Consider the following 15,965-nt stretch of genomic DNA (forward strand, 5'->3'; position numbering starts at 1 on the left):
GGAAATAGTGACCGAGCGATATATGAGCGCTTGGGCAGAAAGCGAAAACTTTGACTGGGTTTTTCATTTTTACGATTTTTCTTAATTGGCGGGCAGGATTGAAAGAAACTACATGTATGGAAATGGGGCAAAGTTTATTATCTTTGGCATTAAATTATCTTCTATTTAATCTAAAAAAATTAAGAAAATTTAAGTTTGAACATATGTTTAAGCAACCACTTTTTAAAAAAAATTTAGAATTTTATTTTTTGAAATTTTCCTAGTTTAACTTGTACATAATTTATTAACAAATATAAATCTCTTTAAATTTTTTGTTTCCGACAGAAATTGCGACCTGCATACTTTCCGCCGTCCGACAAATACACACGCGAGATGCATCGGACAATTGCTTCCCTAAGGCACAATATCAAAGAATTCGTATCCAAAATATTTTCGGGTGATGTTTAAATATATAACTATAAACCCTTGAAAGTTCGCTTTAATCAATTATTTCTTTCCCTCCCAAAAAGAAACATCGAGCCTCTAAAGCGGCTCCCACACTTAAATATCCGCATTTTTTCCAAAACTCAACAATTAAGACATTTCGTACTTCATTCTTATGTTTTCTCCTATAGAAATAAAGATAAATCAATTCGTAACAATAAAATAACTCAATTTCTTAACTTACATTTCAAATCTGTGTGCGACTAACTTCTTGCTTTGTTTCAGACAGCAAAACCGATAAAATTGGTTTCAGTGACATCCAAAACCGATACAAATTCTGTTTCGAATATCAAACCAATAATGTCTGAATTCATGACACCTACAGCTTTTTTTATCGTTTTCAATTCTGATTCCGACAACTATCAGATTCCGCAACACCCCTGATATATATTTATGTATTTAATTTTTATACTGCACTTTTTCTTTAGTTATATACATTCTATATACTATAAATATTTATATGTATTTATATTTATGTGTAGTTTATTTTTTTTTTAACAGCACTTTTTGTGTCACTATACTTTTAGTTTTGAAATGTTCATTAAAATTCAATAGTTCAATAGTTAGTTTGTAAGGTTGGAAGGACCATGGGCACATGGGTACCCAATTTATGGGAGAGCAAGATCGTGTCTAATGTCACCAGAAAAATGAAATACTCAATACAGAATATTGCGGGATATCATAAGCATAAAAGGAACACAGACCAAGTATTAAAGGCAGATATTTTACCTTATTTTTATTAATATGCTGTAATTCTTTAAATTGTCTGCAGATGTTATTCGAAGACAAATCGCCCGAGCTCTTGATTTTTCTCTTGCTTATTTTGTGTTGTTTCTCTGAACAATGATTCTCCACTTTTTTAATTACTATATCTCTCCGGTTTACCAATATATGGCGTAACATGCGTTGGAAAGCTACTGTTCTCTAATATGACAGTTGTGCCTGAATATTTATGTACTTGCGGGTATTTTTTTTTGTTTATGAAACTATTGAAATATTACATATATTGATTATGGTATGTACTATATGGTAGATTGAGTGATGCGTTGAACAATTGTAAACATTTTCTGCTTCAAAGTAGAATATCTCCAATATTATACGTTTACTTAATAGTGATACCTTGCATATGAACCAATATTTGCGATACTAATGCAACCGGAAGTTTGAAGTTCATATAAAATGTTAAGAAATTTCATAGATTGGCCGATATGCATATACGGTATAAAATCAACCGAAAGTTTGAAAACCTTTTAATAGGGGAAATGGGAGCTAGAGGAAGTTTTGATCGGATTTGGATCACAATTTGGCACAAGGGCAGACTATAATCAGGAAAATATTATCTTTGAACTTTAACAATATATTTCGCAATGATATCGGTAAAAATTGTATCTGAGGGCTTAAAAAATATAGCCCAATTTAGACGTGAGATCCCATGCTTCAGAGACACTCTCTGTATATTTTTATTTCGATATCTGATACACTGTAAGCTGGATCAGATGAAATTTAAAATATTGATATATAAAAGTAGGCGCGGTTGTAATCCGATTTCGCCCATTTTCACAATGCAGAATTACGCGCCGGAATTGATAAAAATGTGTCGAATAGTTCCTGAGCTTAGTTTCTTACATAATGGTAGAAAAAGACACGGCCTTTGTCCAATTTTGATAACGGCTCCTATAAAAAATTTTTGTGCCATCTTAGGTGTAATAAAAAACGGGTTTGACATGTTAAATAGTGAGTTATTGTACTTTTCAACACAACCATTATATAGGAAAGAGTAGGTATATCATCCGATTTTACTTAATTTCTCAATGTCGAAAATATATGTCCCGTGCAAATTTGGTCAACAAAGCTGCCTCTCACCAATACGAATTGTTATACCAAATTGCAATTTTGTATATTAATTTTGGTTTAGTTATAGTGCATTATAGGTTTTCGATTATTTGTGTTTCGTTGACGTGGCAGTGGTATCATCAATCGATCTACAAAACCGACCTTCTTATAGTGGCAAAGAATATGCATACCATGTTTCATCAAAAAGTTACAGACAGTCGCTTGGATTTCAACTTGTCTCGTAATTGTGATCACGTATAAAATTTAACTTAAACTTAAGTGCCTATTAATTTTTATATTTGAAAGCCACATACATATATAACCATATCTTTTATTAAAAACAATAAAACTTTTTATAAATATTTGTTCTTTAAATTCTTTCTGTTTCACATATACTAAATACTACTTCATACCCACAGTTCACACATTTTTGTATGAGTGATTCATATTATTTTAAAGAACATAAATATGTTATGTTATATTCAAGGAACGCAATGAGCTGATCGATTTGGTTTCAATCGAAATCGCCCAAAGTCGTGATGGCCGAATAATAGTAGTTTTTCCATATTTTATCAAATGAGTTGAGGATGATCTTGAGTCGGTCGACAATGTTATGTCGATTAACATTTTTCAGTTTGAGCATATGATCCGACATAATTACACTTCCAGCTCTCTGATTGCCACCTAATATGGATGGATCCCGATCGCTTAGATTTCTATACCCTGAACAGGGTATATTAAGTTTGTCACGAAGTTTGTAACACCCAGAAGGAATCGTCGGAGACCCTATAAAGTATATAAGTAAACTCCGGTAAACACGTATCCGGTCAACACGTATCCGGTCAACACTCCCTCCCACCGATATTGCTGACGGTGCGTCGGCAGGTTTGAGTGTGGAAATAGCATAACAACAACTCTCCCACCGATACTGATGACGAAGCGTCGACCAGATAGCGCGTGAAAACAACAACATCGTTACAGCGGAAAAGCAAGAGGTAAATTGCCGAATTGCATTTTGCAAGTCACACGGCAAAACATGTGCAGCAACTGACAGGTAAAACAAAGAGTCAGGTATTTAGGCGTAGACGTCGCAATATTTTATTAAGCAAATCAGTTGTAATAACTCGACCGATACAAACGGCTGCTCTTGTGTAAACAAGAGAAATAAAAAAGATTAAAACTCAACAAGTGTTTTAATAATTGGCGCTCAACCTGGGGCCATAGTGCAGTTCTTGTGTTATCCTTATAAAGGACAAATCCTATGCGTGGCCGTGGTTCGAATCCACCCGACAGTCGCGGAAAAACATTTAACTTAATTAACACTACATAAATAGTGAGAGCTACAAACAATTTTCTATTTTGAAAAATTTTAACTGCAACCATTTCATTAAACTCTTATTCCATTAAACATATTATTTTGTGATATTTAAACACTACCTAACCGTGGGATAAAGTGTGGAGCCAATGCTCTAAGAAATAAAGCATCCTAATCATCGTAATCCTGTCTTCCTGCTGCTGGATCACAACCCCAGGAATCATCGTGCTGCTGCCTTATCATACCTTATTTAGTGACATAGCTTATCGAAATATGGAAAATTTCATGTGAGTAGAGTGATTTAGCAGCTAACTTTGTTAAAAAAAAAAAAATAAAATAAAATAAAAAATATATATATATTTTTTTTTTACTATCCTTTTTGGTAATTCTTAAATAATAAATTAAATTTGTAAAGGTGGGTAACGGTTAGAAAGGGAAATCCCTATATCCACTTAGCCTTGACTGACTTAGAAAAAATTAAATATGGACGCACAAACTCTAGAAGCTCTTCTTAATACTGCCATTCGTGCTGCGACCGAGCATTCCCGGCGAGAATTTCAGTCTCGGGTTGACGAACTGACAAACAGGTTAGCAAGAATCGAAACACCAGTTCGTGTTACCCAATACGAACCGGTGACTATTCAACCCGGAATACCATGTGACGAATCCTTGGACCTTGTGAAAACCTTGCTCAAAGGCGAAGCGACCCGTTGTGTGTCTTGGAGACAAGCAGCTCATACTGCTTATAGGGTGTTCGAAGCGTATCCGGGGAGGCACTACCAAGCGGTAGGCATAATACGAAATAAAGTTTTGAATTTTCACGCTATCATTTCTCGACTAGACTTTGCCTATGCGGACAAAAGACCAATTTATTTAATTAATTTGAGAATTGTCGACCCTTAGGCAAGGAAAATCATCAGTGGTGGAGTTCTATGATGCAGTGGAGAGAAAGTTGACTCTGATAGTCAATAAAACAATCATGACCCACGGTGAGAACACCACGCTGATAGGATCACTTAACAAGAAATATCGGAATGATGCCCTTCGCGTGTTCATCTCGGAACTCAACCGCCCTTTGTGCGATGTTCTCTTCTACTCTAGACCCGCTGATCTTCCGTCAGCACTTGCCCTAGCGCAGGAACTGGAAGCGAATCAAGCCAGATCAACATTTGCATGCTCCTTTAACAGGCAGGCACCCCATAACTTAGACCCTTATTATTATTCACTCCAATACCGTAGAGTACCTCAAGACCAACGAGGACAAACTCTAACTCAGCAAACCCCAGTACCAATGGACATAGACCCATCATATTCCCGACTCAGACAGAACAGATCAGCTGCCAATACAAAAAGTTCAGCGTATCAACAATCTCACCCAGGACCAATATGACCCAGAAAGTGAATATTGGAGTGATACCGGCTATGATGGCTATTATCATGACGCAGAACTTAAGAGTGCTGAGTATGATCCGGACGAACCAAAGGACGACGTTAATTTTTTAGGACTAAGTCCCTCTTGCCCTATGTCGAAAGGACGCTTGGGGGAAGAGGAATAAGATTTTTAATCGACACCGGTGCTGCAAAGAGCTATGTAAAACACCTTAACGCTCTAAAGGGAATAAAACCTGTGAATAACTCTTTCATTGTTAAATCCATCCACGGTACCGATATAATAAACAAAAAATGTACAATAAATATATTAAATAAGAATGTTGAATTCTTTGTCCTACCCAGTTTAGAAACTTTTGACGGCATTATAGGATTCGACTTACTAAAAGAGGTAAATGGTCGTATTGACCTGAAGAGTGGTACGTTGAGTTATGACGGTGGAAAGGAAAAATTCTTGTACCACTACTGTTCGGACGTTAACAAGTTAGCAGAAAGTAAATCGAAAACAAGCGAGGACAATATTGATATCTCTACACTGCTAACGCGGCATGCTAAAGTTTTCGCTGATCCAGATGAAGCACTGCCCTACAATACCAACATTGTAGGTACAATTTTTTAATTACTATATCTCTCCGGTTTACCAATATATGGCGTAACATGCGTTGGAAAGCTACTGTTCTCTAATATGACAGTTGTGCCTGAATATTTATGTACTTGCGGGTATTTTTTTTTGTTTATGAAACTATTGAAATATTACATATATTGATTATGGTATGTACTATATGGTAGATTGAGTGATGCGTTGAACAATTGTAAACATTTTCTGCTTCAAAGTAGAATATCTCCAATATTATACGTTTACTTAATAGTGATACCTTGCATATGAACCAATATTTGCGATACTAATGCAACCGGAAGTTTGAAGTTCATATAAAATGTTAAGAAATTTCATAGATTGGCCGATATGCATATACGGTATAAAATCAACCGAAAGTTTGAAAACCTTTTAATAGGGGAAATGGGAGCTAGAGGAAGTTTTGATCGGATTTGGATCACAATTTGGCACAAGGGCAGACTATAATCAGGAAAATATTATCTTTGAACTTTAACAATATATTTCGCAATGATATCGGTAAAAATTGTATCTGAGGGCTTAAAAAAATATAGCCCAATTTAGACGTGAGATCCCATGCTTCAGAGACACTCTCTGTATATTTTTATTTCGATATCTGATACACTGTAAGCTGGATCAGATGAAATTTAAAATATTGATATATAAAAGTAGGCGCGGTTGTAATCCGATTTCGCCCATTTTCACAATGCAGAATTACGCGCCGGAATTGATAAAAATGTGTCGAATAGTTCCTGAGCTTAGTTTCTTACATAATGGTAGAAAAAGACACGGCCTTTGTCCAATTTTGATAACGGCTCCTATAAAAAATTTTTGTGCCATCTTAGGTGTAATAAAAAACGGGTTTGACATGTTAAATAGTGAGTTATTGTACTTTTCAACACAACCATTATATAGGAAAGAGTAGGTATATCATCCGATTTTACTTAATTTCTCAATGTCGAAAATATATGTCCCGTGCAAATTTGGTCAACAAAGCTGCCTCTCACCAATACGAATTGTTATACCAAATTGCAATTTTGTATATTAATTTTGGTTTAGTTATAGTGCATTATAGGTTTTCGATTATTTGTGTTTCGTTGACGTGGCAGTGGTATCATCAATCGATCTACAAAACCGACCTTCTTATAGTGGCAAAGAATATGCATACCATGTTTCATCAAAAAGTTACAGACAGTCGCTTGGATTTCAACTTGTCTCGTAATTGTGATCACGTATAAAATTTAACTTAAACTTAAGTGCCTATTAATTTTTATATTTGAAAGCCACATACATATATAACCATATCTTTTATTAAAAACAATAAAACTTTTTATAAATATTTGTTCTTTAAATTCTTTCTGTTTCACATATACTAAATACTACTTCATACCCACAGTTCACACATTTTTGTATGAGTGATTCATATTATTTTAAAGAACATAAATATGTTATGTTATATTCAAGGAACGCAATGAGCTGATCGATTTGGTTTCAATCGAAATCGCCCAAAGTCGTGATGGCCGAATAATAGTAGTTTTTCCATATTTTATCAAATGAGTTGAGGATGATCTTGAGTCGGTCGACAATGTTATGTCGATTAACATTTTTCAGTTTGAGCATATGATCCGACATAATTACACTTCCAGCTCTCTGATTGCCACCTAATATGGATGGATCCCGATCGCTTAGATTTCTATACCCTGAACAGGGTATATTAAGTTTGTCACGAAGTTTGTAACACCCAGAAGGAATCGTCGGAGACCCTATAAAGTATATACGTAAACGCCGGTAAACACGTATCCGGTCAACACTCCACTCCCACCGATATTGCTGACGGTGCGTCGGCAGGTTTGAGTGTGGAAATAGCATAACAACAACTCTCCCACCGATACTGATGACGAAGCGTCGACCAGATAGCGCGTGAAAACAACAACATCGTTACAGCGGAAAAGCAAGAGGTAAATTGCCGAATTGCATTTTGCAAGTCACACGGCAAAACATGTGCAGCAACTGACAGGTAAAACAAAGAGTCAGGTATTTAGGCGTAGACGTCGCAATATTTTATTAAGCAAATCAGTTGTAATAACTCGACCGATACAAACGGCTGCTCTTGTGTAAACAAGAGAAATAAAAAAGATTAAAACTCAACAAGTGTTTTAATAATTGGCGCTCAACCTGGGGCCATAGTGCAGTTCTTGTGTTATCCTTATAAAGGACAAATCCTATGCGTGGCCGTGGTTCGAATCCACCCGACAGTCGCGGAAAAACATTTAACTTAATTAACACTACATAAATAGTGAGAGCTACAAACAATTTTCTATTTTGAAAAATTTTAACTGCAACCATTTCATTAAACTCTTATTCCATTAAACATATTATTTTGTGATATTTAAACACTACCTAACCGTGGGATAAAGTGTGGAGCCAATGCTCTAAGAAATAAAGCATCCTAATCATCGTAATCCTGTCTTCCTGCTGCTGGATCACAACCCCAGGAATCATCGTGCTGCTGCCTTATCATACCTTATTTAGTGACATAGCTTATCGAAATATGGAAAATTTCATGTGAGTAGAGTGATTTAGCAGCTAACTTTGTTAAAAAAAAAAAATAAAATAAGAAAAAAAAGTTAAGGTTTTTTTTACTATCCTTTTTGGTAATTCTTAAATAATAAATTAAATTTGTAAAGGTGGGTAACGGTTAGAAAGGGAACTCCCTATATCCACTTAGCCTTGACTGACTTAGAAAAAATTAAATATGGACGCACAAACTCTAGAAGCTCTTCTTAATACTGCCATTCGTGCTGCGACCGAGCATTCCCGGCGAGAATTTCAGTCTCGGGTTGACGAACTGACAAACAGGTTAGCAAGAATCGAAACACCAGTTCGTGTTACCCAATACGAACCGGTGACTATTCAACCCGGAATACCATGTGACGAATCCTTGGACCTTGTGAAAACCTTGCTCAAAGGCGAAGCGACCCGTTGTGTGTCTTGGAGACAAGCAGCTCATACTGCTTATAGGGTGTTCGAAGCGTATCCGGGGAGGCACTACCAAGCGGTAGGCATAATACGAAATAAAGTTTTGAATTTTCACGCTATCATTTCTCGACTAGACTTTGCCTATGCGGACAAAAGACCAATTTATTTAATTAATTTGAGAATTGTCGACCCTTAGGCAAGGAAAATCATCAGTGGTGGAGTTCTATGATGCAGTGGAGAGAAAGTTGACTCTGATAGTCAATAAAACAATCATGACCCACGGTGAGAACACCACGCTGATAGGATCACTTAACAAGAAATATCGGAATGATGCCCTTCGCGTGTTCATCTCGGAACTCAACCGCCCTTTGTGCGATGTTCTCTTCTACTCTAGACCCGCTGATCTTCCGTCAGCACTTGCCCTAGCGCAGGAACTGGAAGCGAATCAAGCCAGATCAACATTTGCATGCTCCTTTAACAGGCAGGCACCCCATAACTTAGACCCTTATTATTATTCACTCCAATACCGTAGAGTACCTCAAGACCAACGAGGACAAACTCTAACTCAGCAAACCCCAGTACCAATGGACATAGACCCATCATATTCCCGACTCAGACAGAACAGATCAGCTGCCAATACAAAAAGTTCAGCGTATCAACAATCTCACCCAGGACCAATATGACCCAGAAAGTGAATATTGGAGTGATACCGGCTATGATGGCTATTATCATGACGCAGAACTTAAGAGTGCTGAGTATGACCCGGACGAACCAAAGGACGACGTTAATTTTTTAAGACTAAGTCCCTCTTGCCCTATGTCGAAAGGACGCTTGGGGAAAGAGGAATAGATTTTTAATCGACACCGGTACTGCAAAGAGCTATGTAAAACACCTTAACGCTCTAAAGGGAATAAAACCTGTGAATAACTCTTTCATTGTTAAATCCATCCACGGTACCGATATAATAAACAAAAAATGTACAATAAATATATTAAATAAGAATGTTGAATTCTTTGTCCTACCCAGTTTAGAAACTTTTGACGGCATTATAGGATTCGACTTACTAAAAGAGGTAAATGGTCGTATTGACCTGAAGAGTGGTACGTTGAGTTATGACGGTGGAAAGGAAAAATTCTTGTACCACTACTGTTCGGACGTTAACAAGTTAGCAGAAAGTAAATCGAAAACAAGCGAGGACAATATTGATATCTCTACACTGCTAACGCGGCATGCTAAAGTTTTCGCTGATCCAGATGAAGCACTGCCCTACAATACCAACATTGTAGGTACAATTTTTTAATTACTATATCTCTCCGGTTTACCAATATATGGCGTAACATGCGTTGGAAAGCTACTGTTCTCTAATATGACAGTTGTGCCTGAATATTTATGTACTTGCGGGTATTTTTTTTTGTTTATGAAACTATTGAAATATTACATATATTGATTATGGTATGTACTATATGGTAGATTGAGTGATGCGTTGAACAATTGTAAACATTTTCTGCTTCAAAGTAGAATATCTCCAATATTATACGTTTACTTAATAGTGATACCTTGCATATGAACCAATATTTGCGATACTAATGCAACCGGAAGTTTGAAGTTCATATAAAATGTTAAGAAATTTCATAGATTGGCCGATATGCATATACGGTATAAAATCAACCGAAAGTTTGAAAACCTTTTACTAGGGGAAATGGGAGCTAGAGGAAGTTTTGATCGGATTTGGATCACAATTTGGCACAAGGGCAGACTATAATCAGGAAAATATTATCTTTGAACTTTAACAATATATTTCGCAATGATATCGGTAAAAATTGTATCTGAGGGCTTAAAAAAATATAGCCCAATTTAGACGTGAGATCCCATGCTTCAGAGACACTCTCTGTATATTTTTATTTCGATATCTGATACACTGTAAGCTGGATCAGATGAAATTTAAAATATTGATATATAAAAGTAGGCGCGGTTGTAATCCGATTTCGCCCATTTTCACAATGCAGAATTACGCGCCGGAATTGATAAAAATGTGTCGAATAGTTCCTGAGCTTAGTTTCTTACATAATGGTAGAAAAAGACACGGCCTTTGTCCAATTTTGATAACGGCTCCTATAAAAAATTTTTGTGCCATCTTAGGTGTAATAAAAAACGGGTTTGACATGTTAAATAGTGAGTTATTGTACTTTTCAACACAACCATTATATAGGAAAGAGTAGGTATATCATCCGATTTTACTTAATTTCTCAATGTCGAAAATATATGTCCCGTGCAAATTTGGTCAACAAAGCTGCCTCTCACCAATACGAATTGTTATACCAAATTGCAATTTTGTATATTAATTTTGGTTTAGTTATAGTGCATTATAGGTTTTCGATTATTTGTGTTTCGTTGACGTGGCAGTGGTATCATCAATCGATCTACAAAACCGACCTTCTTATAGTGGCAAAGAATATGCATACCATGTTTCATCAAAAAGTTACAGACAGTCGCTTGGATTTCAACTTGTCTCGTAATTGTGATCACGTATAAAATTTAACTTAAACTTAAGTGCCTATTAATTTTTATATTTGAAAGCCACATACATATATAACCATATCTTTTATTAAAAACAATAAAACTTTTTATAAATATTTGTTCTTTAAATTCTTTCTGTTTCACATATACTAAATACTACTTCATACCCACAGTTCACACATTTTTGTATGAGTGATTCATATTATTTTAAAGAACATAAATATGTTATGTTATATTCAAGGAACGCAATGAGCTGATCGATTTGGTTTCAATCGAAATCGCCCAAAGTCGTGATGGCCGAATAATAGTAGTTTTTCCATATTTTATCAAATGAGTTGAGGATGATCTTGAGTCGGTCGACAATGTTATGTCGATTAACATTTTTCAGTTTGAGCATATGATCCGACATAATTACACTTCCAGCTCTCTGATTGCCACCTAATATGGATGGATCCCGATCGCTTAGATTTCTATACCCTGAACAGGGTATATTAAGTTTGTCACGAAGTTTGTAACACCCAGAAGGAATCGTCGGAGACCCTATAAAGTATATAAGTAAACTCCGGTAAACACGTATCCGGTCAACACTCCACTCCCACCGATATTGCTGACGGTGCGTCGGCAGGTTTGAGTGTGGAAATAGCATAACAACAACTCTCCCACCGATACTGATGACGAAGCGTCGACCAGATAGCGCGTGAAAACAACAACATCGTTACAGCGGAAAAGCAAGAGGTAAATTGCCGAATTGCATTTTGCAAGTCACACGGCAAAACATGTGCAGCAACTGACAGGTAAAACAAAGAGTCAGGTATTTAGGCGTAGACGTCGCAATATTTTATTAAGCAAATCAGTTGTAATAACTCGACCGATACAAACGGCTGCTCTTGTGTAAACAAGAGAAATAAAAAAGATTAAAACTCAACAAGTGTTTTAATAATTGGCGCTCAACCTGGGGCCATAGTGCAGTTCTTGTGTTATCCTTATAAAGGACAAATCCTATGCGTGGCCGTGGTTCGAATCCACCCGACAGTCGCGGAAAAACATTTAACTTAATTAACACTACATAAATAGTGAGAGCTACAAACAATTTTCTATTTTGAAAAATTTTAACTGCAACCATTTCATTAAACTCTTATTCCATTAAACATATTATTTTGTGATATTTAAACACTACCTAACCGTGGGATAAAGTGTGGAGCCAATGCTCTAAGAAATAAAGCATCCTAATCATCGTAATCCTGTCTTCCTGCTGCTGGATCACAACCCCAGGAATCATCGTGCTGCTGCCTTATCATACCTTATTTAGTGACATAGCTTATCGAAATATGGAAAATTTCATGTGAGTAGAGTGATTTAGCAGCTAACTTTGTTAAAAAAAAAAAAATAAAATAAAATAAAAAATATATATATATTTTTTTTTTACTATCCTTTTTGGTAATTCTTAAATAATAAATTAAATTTGTAAAGGTGGGTAACGGTTAGAAAGGGAAATCCCTATATCCACTTAGCCTTGACTGACTTAGAAAAAATTAAATATGGACGCACAAACTCTAGAAGCTCTTCTTAATACTGCCATTCGTGCTGCGACCGAGCATTCCCGGCGAGAATTTCAGTCTCGGGTTGACGAACTGACAAACAGGTTAGCAAGAATCGAAACACCAGTTCGTGTTACCCAATACGAACCGGTGACTATTCAACCCGGAATACCATGTGACGAATCCTTGGACCTTGTGAAAACCTTGCTCAAAGGCGAAGCGACCCGTTGTGTGTCTTGGAGACAAGCAGCTCATACTGCTTATAGGGTGTTCGAAGCGTATCCGGGGAGGCACTACCAAGCGGTAGGCATAATACGAAATAAAGTTTTGAATTTTCACGCTATCATTTCTCGACTAGACTTTGCCTATGCGGACAAAAGACCAATTTATTTAATTAATTTGAGAATTGTCGACCCTTAGGCAAGGAAAATCATCAGTGGTGGAGTTCTATGATGCAGTGGAGAGAAAGTTGACTCTGATAGTCAATAAAACAATCATGACCCACGGTGAGAACACCACGCTGATAGGATCACTTAACAAGAAATATCGGAATGATGCCCTTCGCGTGTTCATCTCGGAACTCAACCGCCCTTTGTGCGATGTTCTCTTCTACTCTAGACCCGCTGATCTTCCGTCAGCACTTGCCCTAGCGCAGGAACTGGAAGCGAATCAAGCCAGATCAACATTTGCATGCTCCTTTAACAGGCAGGCACCCCATAACTTAGACCCTTATTATTATTCACTCCAATACCGTAGAGTACCTCAAGACCAACGAGGACAAACTCTAACTCAGCAAACCCCAGTACCAATGGACATAGACCCATCATATTCCCGACTCAGACAGAACAGATCAGCTGCCAATACAAAAAGTTCAGCGTATCAACAATCTCACCCAGGACCAATATGACCCAGAAAGTGAATATTGGAGTGATACCGGCTATGATGGCTATTATCATGACGCAGAACTTAAGAGTGCTGAGTATGATCCGGACGAACCAAAGGACGACGTTAATTTTTTAGGACTAACTCCCTCTTGCCCTATGTCGAAAGGACGCTTGGGGGAAGAGGAATAAGATTTTTAATCGACACCGGTGCTGCAAAGAGCTATGTAAAACACCTTAACGCTCTAAAGGGAATAAAACCTGTGAATAACTCTTTCATTGTTAAATCCATCCACGGTACCGATATAATAAACAAAAAATGTACAATAAATATATTAAATAAGAATGTTGAATTCTTTGTCCTACCCAGTTTAGAAACTTTTGACGGCATTATAGGATTCGACTTACTAAAAGAGGTAAATGGTCGTATTGACCTGAAGAGTGGTACGTTGAGTTATGACGGTGGAAAGGAAAAATTCTTGTACCACTACTGTTCGGACGTTAACAAGTTAGCAGAAAGTAAATCGAAAACAAGCGAGGACAATATTGATATCTCTACACTGCTAACGCGGCATGCTAAAGTTTTCGCTGATCCAGATGAAGCACTGCCCTACAATACCAACATTGTAGGTACAATAAGGACCGTGGACGATTTACCTGTCTACTCAAAAAGTTACCCGTATCCCATTTCTTCTGCGGAATTTGTCAATAGGGAGATATCAGATCTGTTGCGTGACGGAATCATTAGACCATCCCGTTCCCCTTATAACAATCCAATTTGGGTTGTAGATAAGAAAGGTTTAGACGAAAGGGGCAACAAGCGATCACGACTCGTAATTGACTTTAGAAAGCTAAACACTAAGGCAATAAACGATAAATACCCAATTCCGGACCCCTCTGTAATCTTGGCAAACATGGGAAATGCTGGATTTTTCTCGACAATAGATCTTAAATCAGGATTTCCCCAAATCAAACTTGCGGAAAAGGATAGGGGAAAAAACGGCTTTCTCAGTTAATAATGGAAAGTACGAGTTTTGTCGGCTCCATTTTGGCCTGAAAAATGCCCCTAGAATTTTCCAGACGGCGATTGACGATGTCCTTAGAGAAGAAATTGGGAAAACGTGCCATGTTTACATAGACGACGTTATAATTTTTTCCCAAACTGCCGAACAACACAGTAAGGACATTGAGCAAATCCTGACAAAACTTTTCGATGCCAATATGCGCGTTTCCCTTGAAAAATCCAAGTTCTTTCAGGCAAGTGTTGAATTTCTGGGCTTTACCGTATCAAAGGAGGGAATCAAAACATGCCCCGACAAAGTCAAAGACATTCTAGAATTTTCTATCCCAAAATCGTTAAGAGCTTTGCGTTCATCCCTAGGATTAGCAGGATATTATCGACGGTTTATAAAGGACTATGCCTCGATTGCGAGACCTCTAACGAAGTACCTAAGGGGGGAAAACGGAAATATAGGCGCTAATCAGTCGAAGAAAATTAAAATTACTCTTGATGAAGAAGCACTTAATGCATTTAATAAGACGTATTGCTTCTTTATCCTGAGTACAAGCAAACATTTGATCTGACTACAGATGCCTCTTCTTATGATATAGGCGCCGTTCTGTCACAGAATGGAAGACCTATCACGATGATTTCCAGGACCCTCACTTCAACCGAAGAGAACTACGCTACCAATGAGAGAGAACTGCTGGCAATAGTATGGGCTCTACAAAAGCTGTGTAACTATTTGTATGGCGTAAAGAATTTGAATATTTACACCGACCACCAACCCCTCACATTCGCTTTATCCGATAAAAATTCGAACGCGAAAATGAAAAGATGGCGTGCCTTTATTGAAGAGTTTTCACCGCAGTTTCATTACAAGCCTGGTAAGGAAAACTTTGTCGCAGACGCCCTCTCCCGACAACATATAAGTGCATGTAAACAAGAGAAATAAAAAAGATTAAAACTCAACAAGTGTTTTAATAATTGATATATAAATGATCAGTATGCTCTTGTGTAAACAAGAGAAATAAAAAAGATTAAAACTCAACAAGTGTTTTAATAATTTATATATAAATGATCAGTATGTCGAGCTGAGTCGATTTAGCCATGTCCGTCTGTCTGTCTGTATATATACGAACTAGTCCCTCAGTTTTTAAGATATCGTTTTGAAATTTTGCAAACGTCATTTTCTCTTCAAGAAGCTGCTCATTTGTCGGAACGGCCGATATTGTACCACTATAACATATCGCTGCCATACAAACTGAACGATCGGAATCAAATGCTCGTATGGAAAACTTTCACATTTGACAAGATATATTCACGAAATTTGGTATATGTTATTTTCTAAGGCAACAATGTAATCTCCGAAGAAATTGTTCAGATCGGTTAACTATAGCATATAGCTGCCATACAA

The 15,965-nt window shown here is 36.9% G+C and overlaps 1 protein-coding gene across 13 annotated transcripts in view; it reads right to left on the minus strand.

Annotated features, from left to right (window-relative positions):
* LOC126764471 (tubulin polyglutamylase TTLL5) overlaps positions 1 to 15,965 on the minus strand; it is a 244,951-nt gene that overhangs the window by 121,063 nt on the left and 107,923 nt on the right. The window contains exon 1 of one of the 13 annotated variants that reach the window (XM_050482144.1): positions 1,213 to 1,401. The exons of the other annotated variants lie outside the window; for them this stretch is intronic. Coding sequence (XP_050338101.1) covers positions 1,213 to 1,386 — 174 coding nt within the window. The 5' untranslated portion in view covers positions 1,387 to 1,401. Of the gene's footprint in view, positions 1 to 1,212; positions 1,402 to 15,965 lie in introns of those variants that run through there. 13 annotated transcript variants of the gene reach the window in all.

This window comes from Bactrocera neohumeralis, unplaced genomic scaffold (assembly GCF_024586455.1).
Source record: "Bactrocera neohumeralis isolate Rockhampton unplaced genomic scaffold, APGP_CSIRO_Bneo_wtdbg2-racon-allhic-juicebox.fasta_v2 cluster09, whole genome shotgun sequence".
NCBI classification, from domain to species: Eukaryota; Metazoa; Arthropoda; class Insecta; order Diptera; family Tephritidae; genus Bactrocera; species Bactrocera neohumeralis.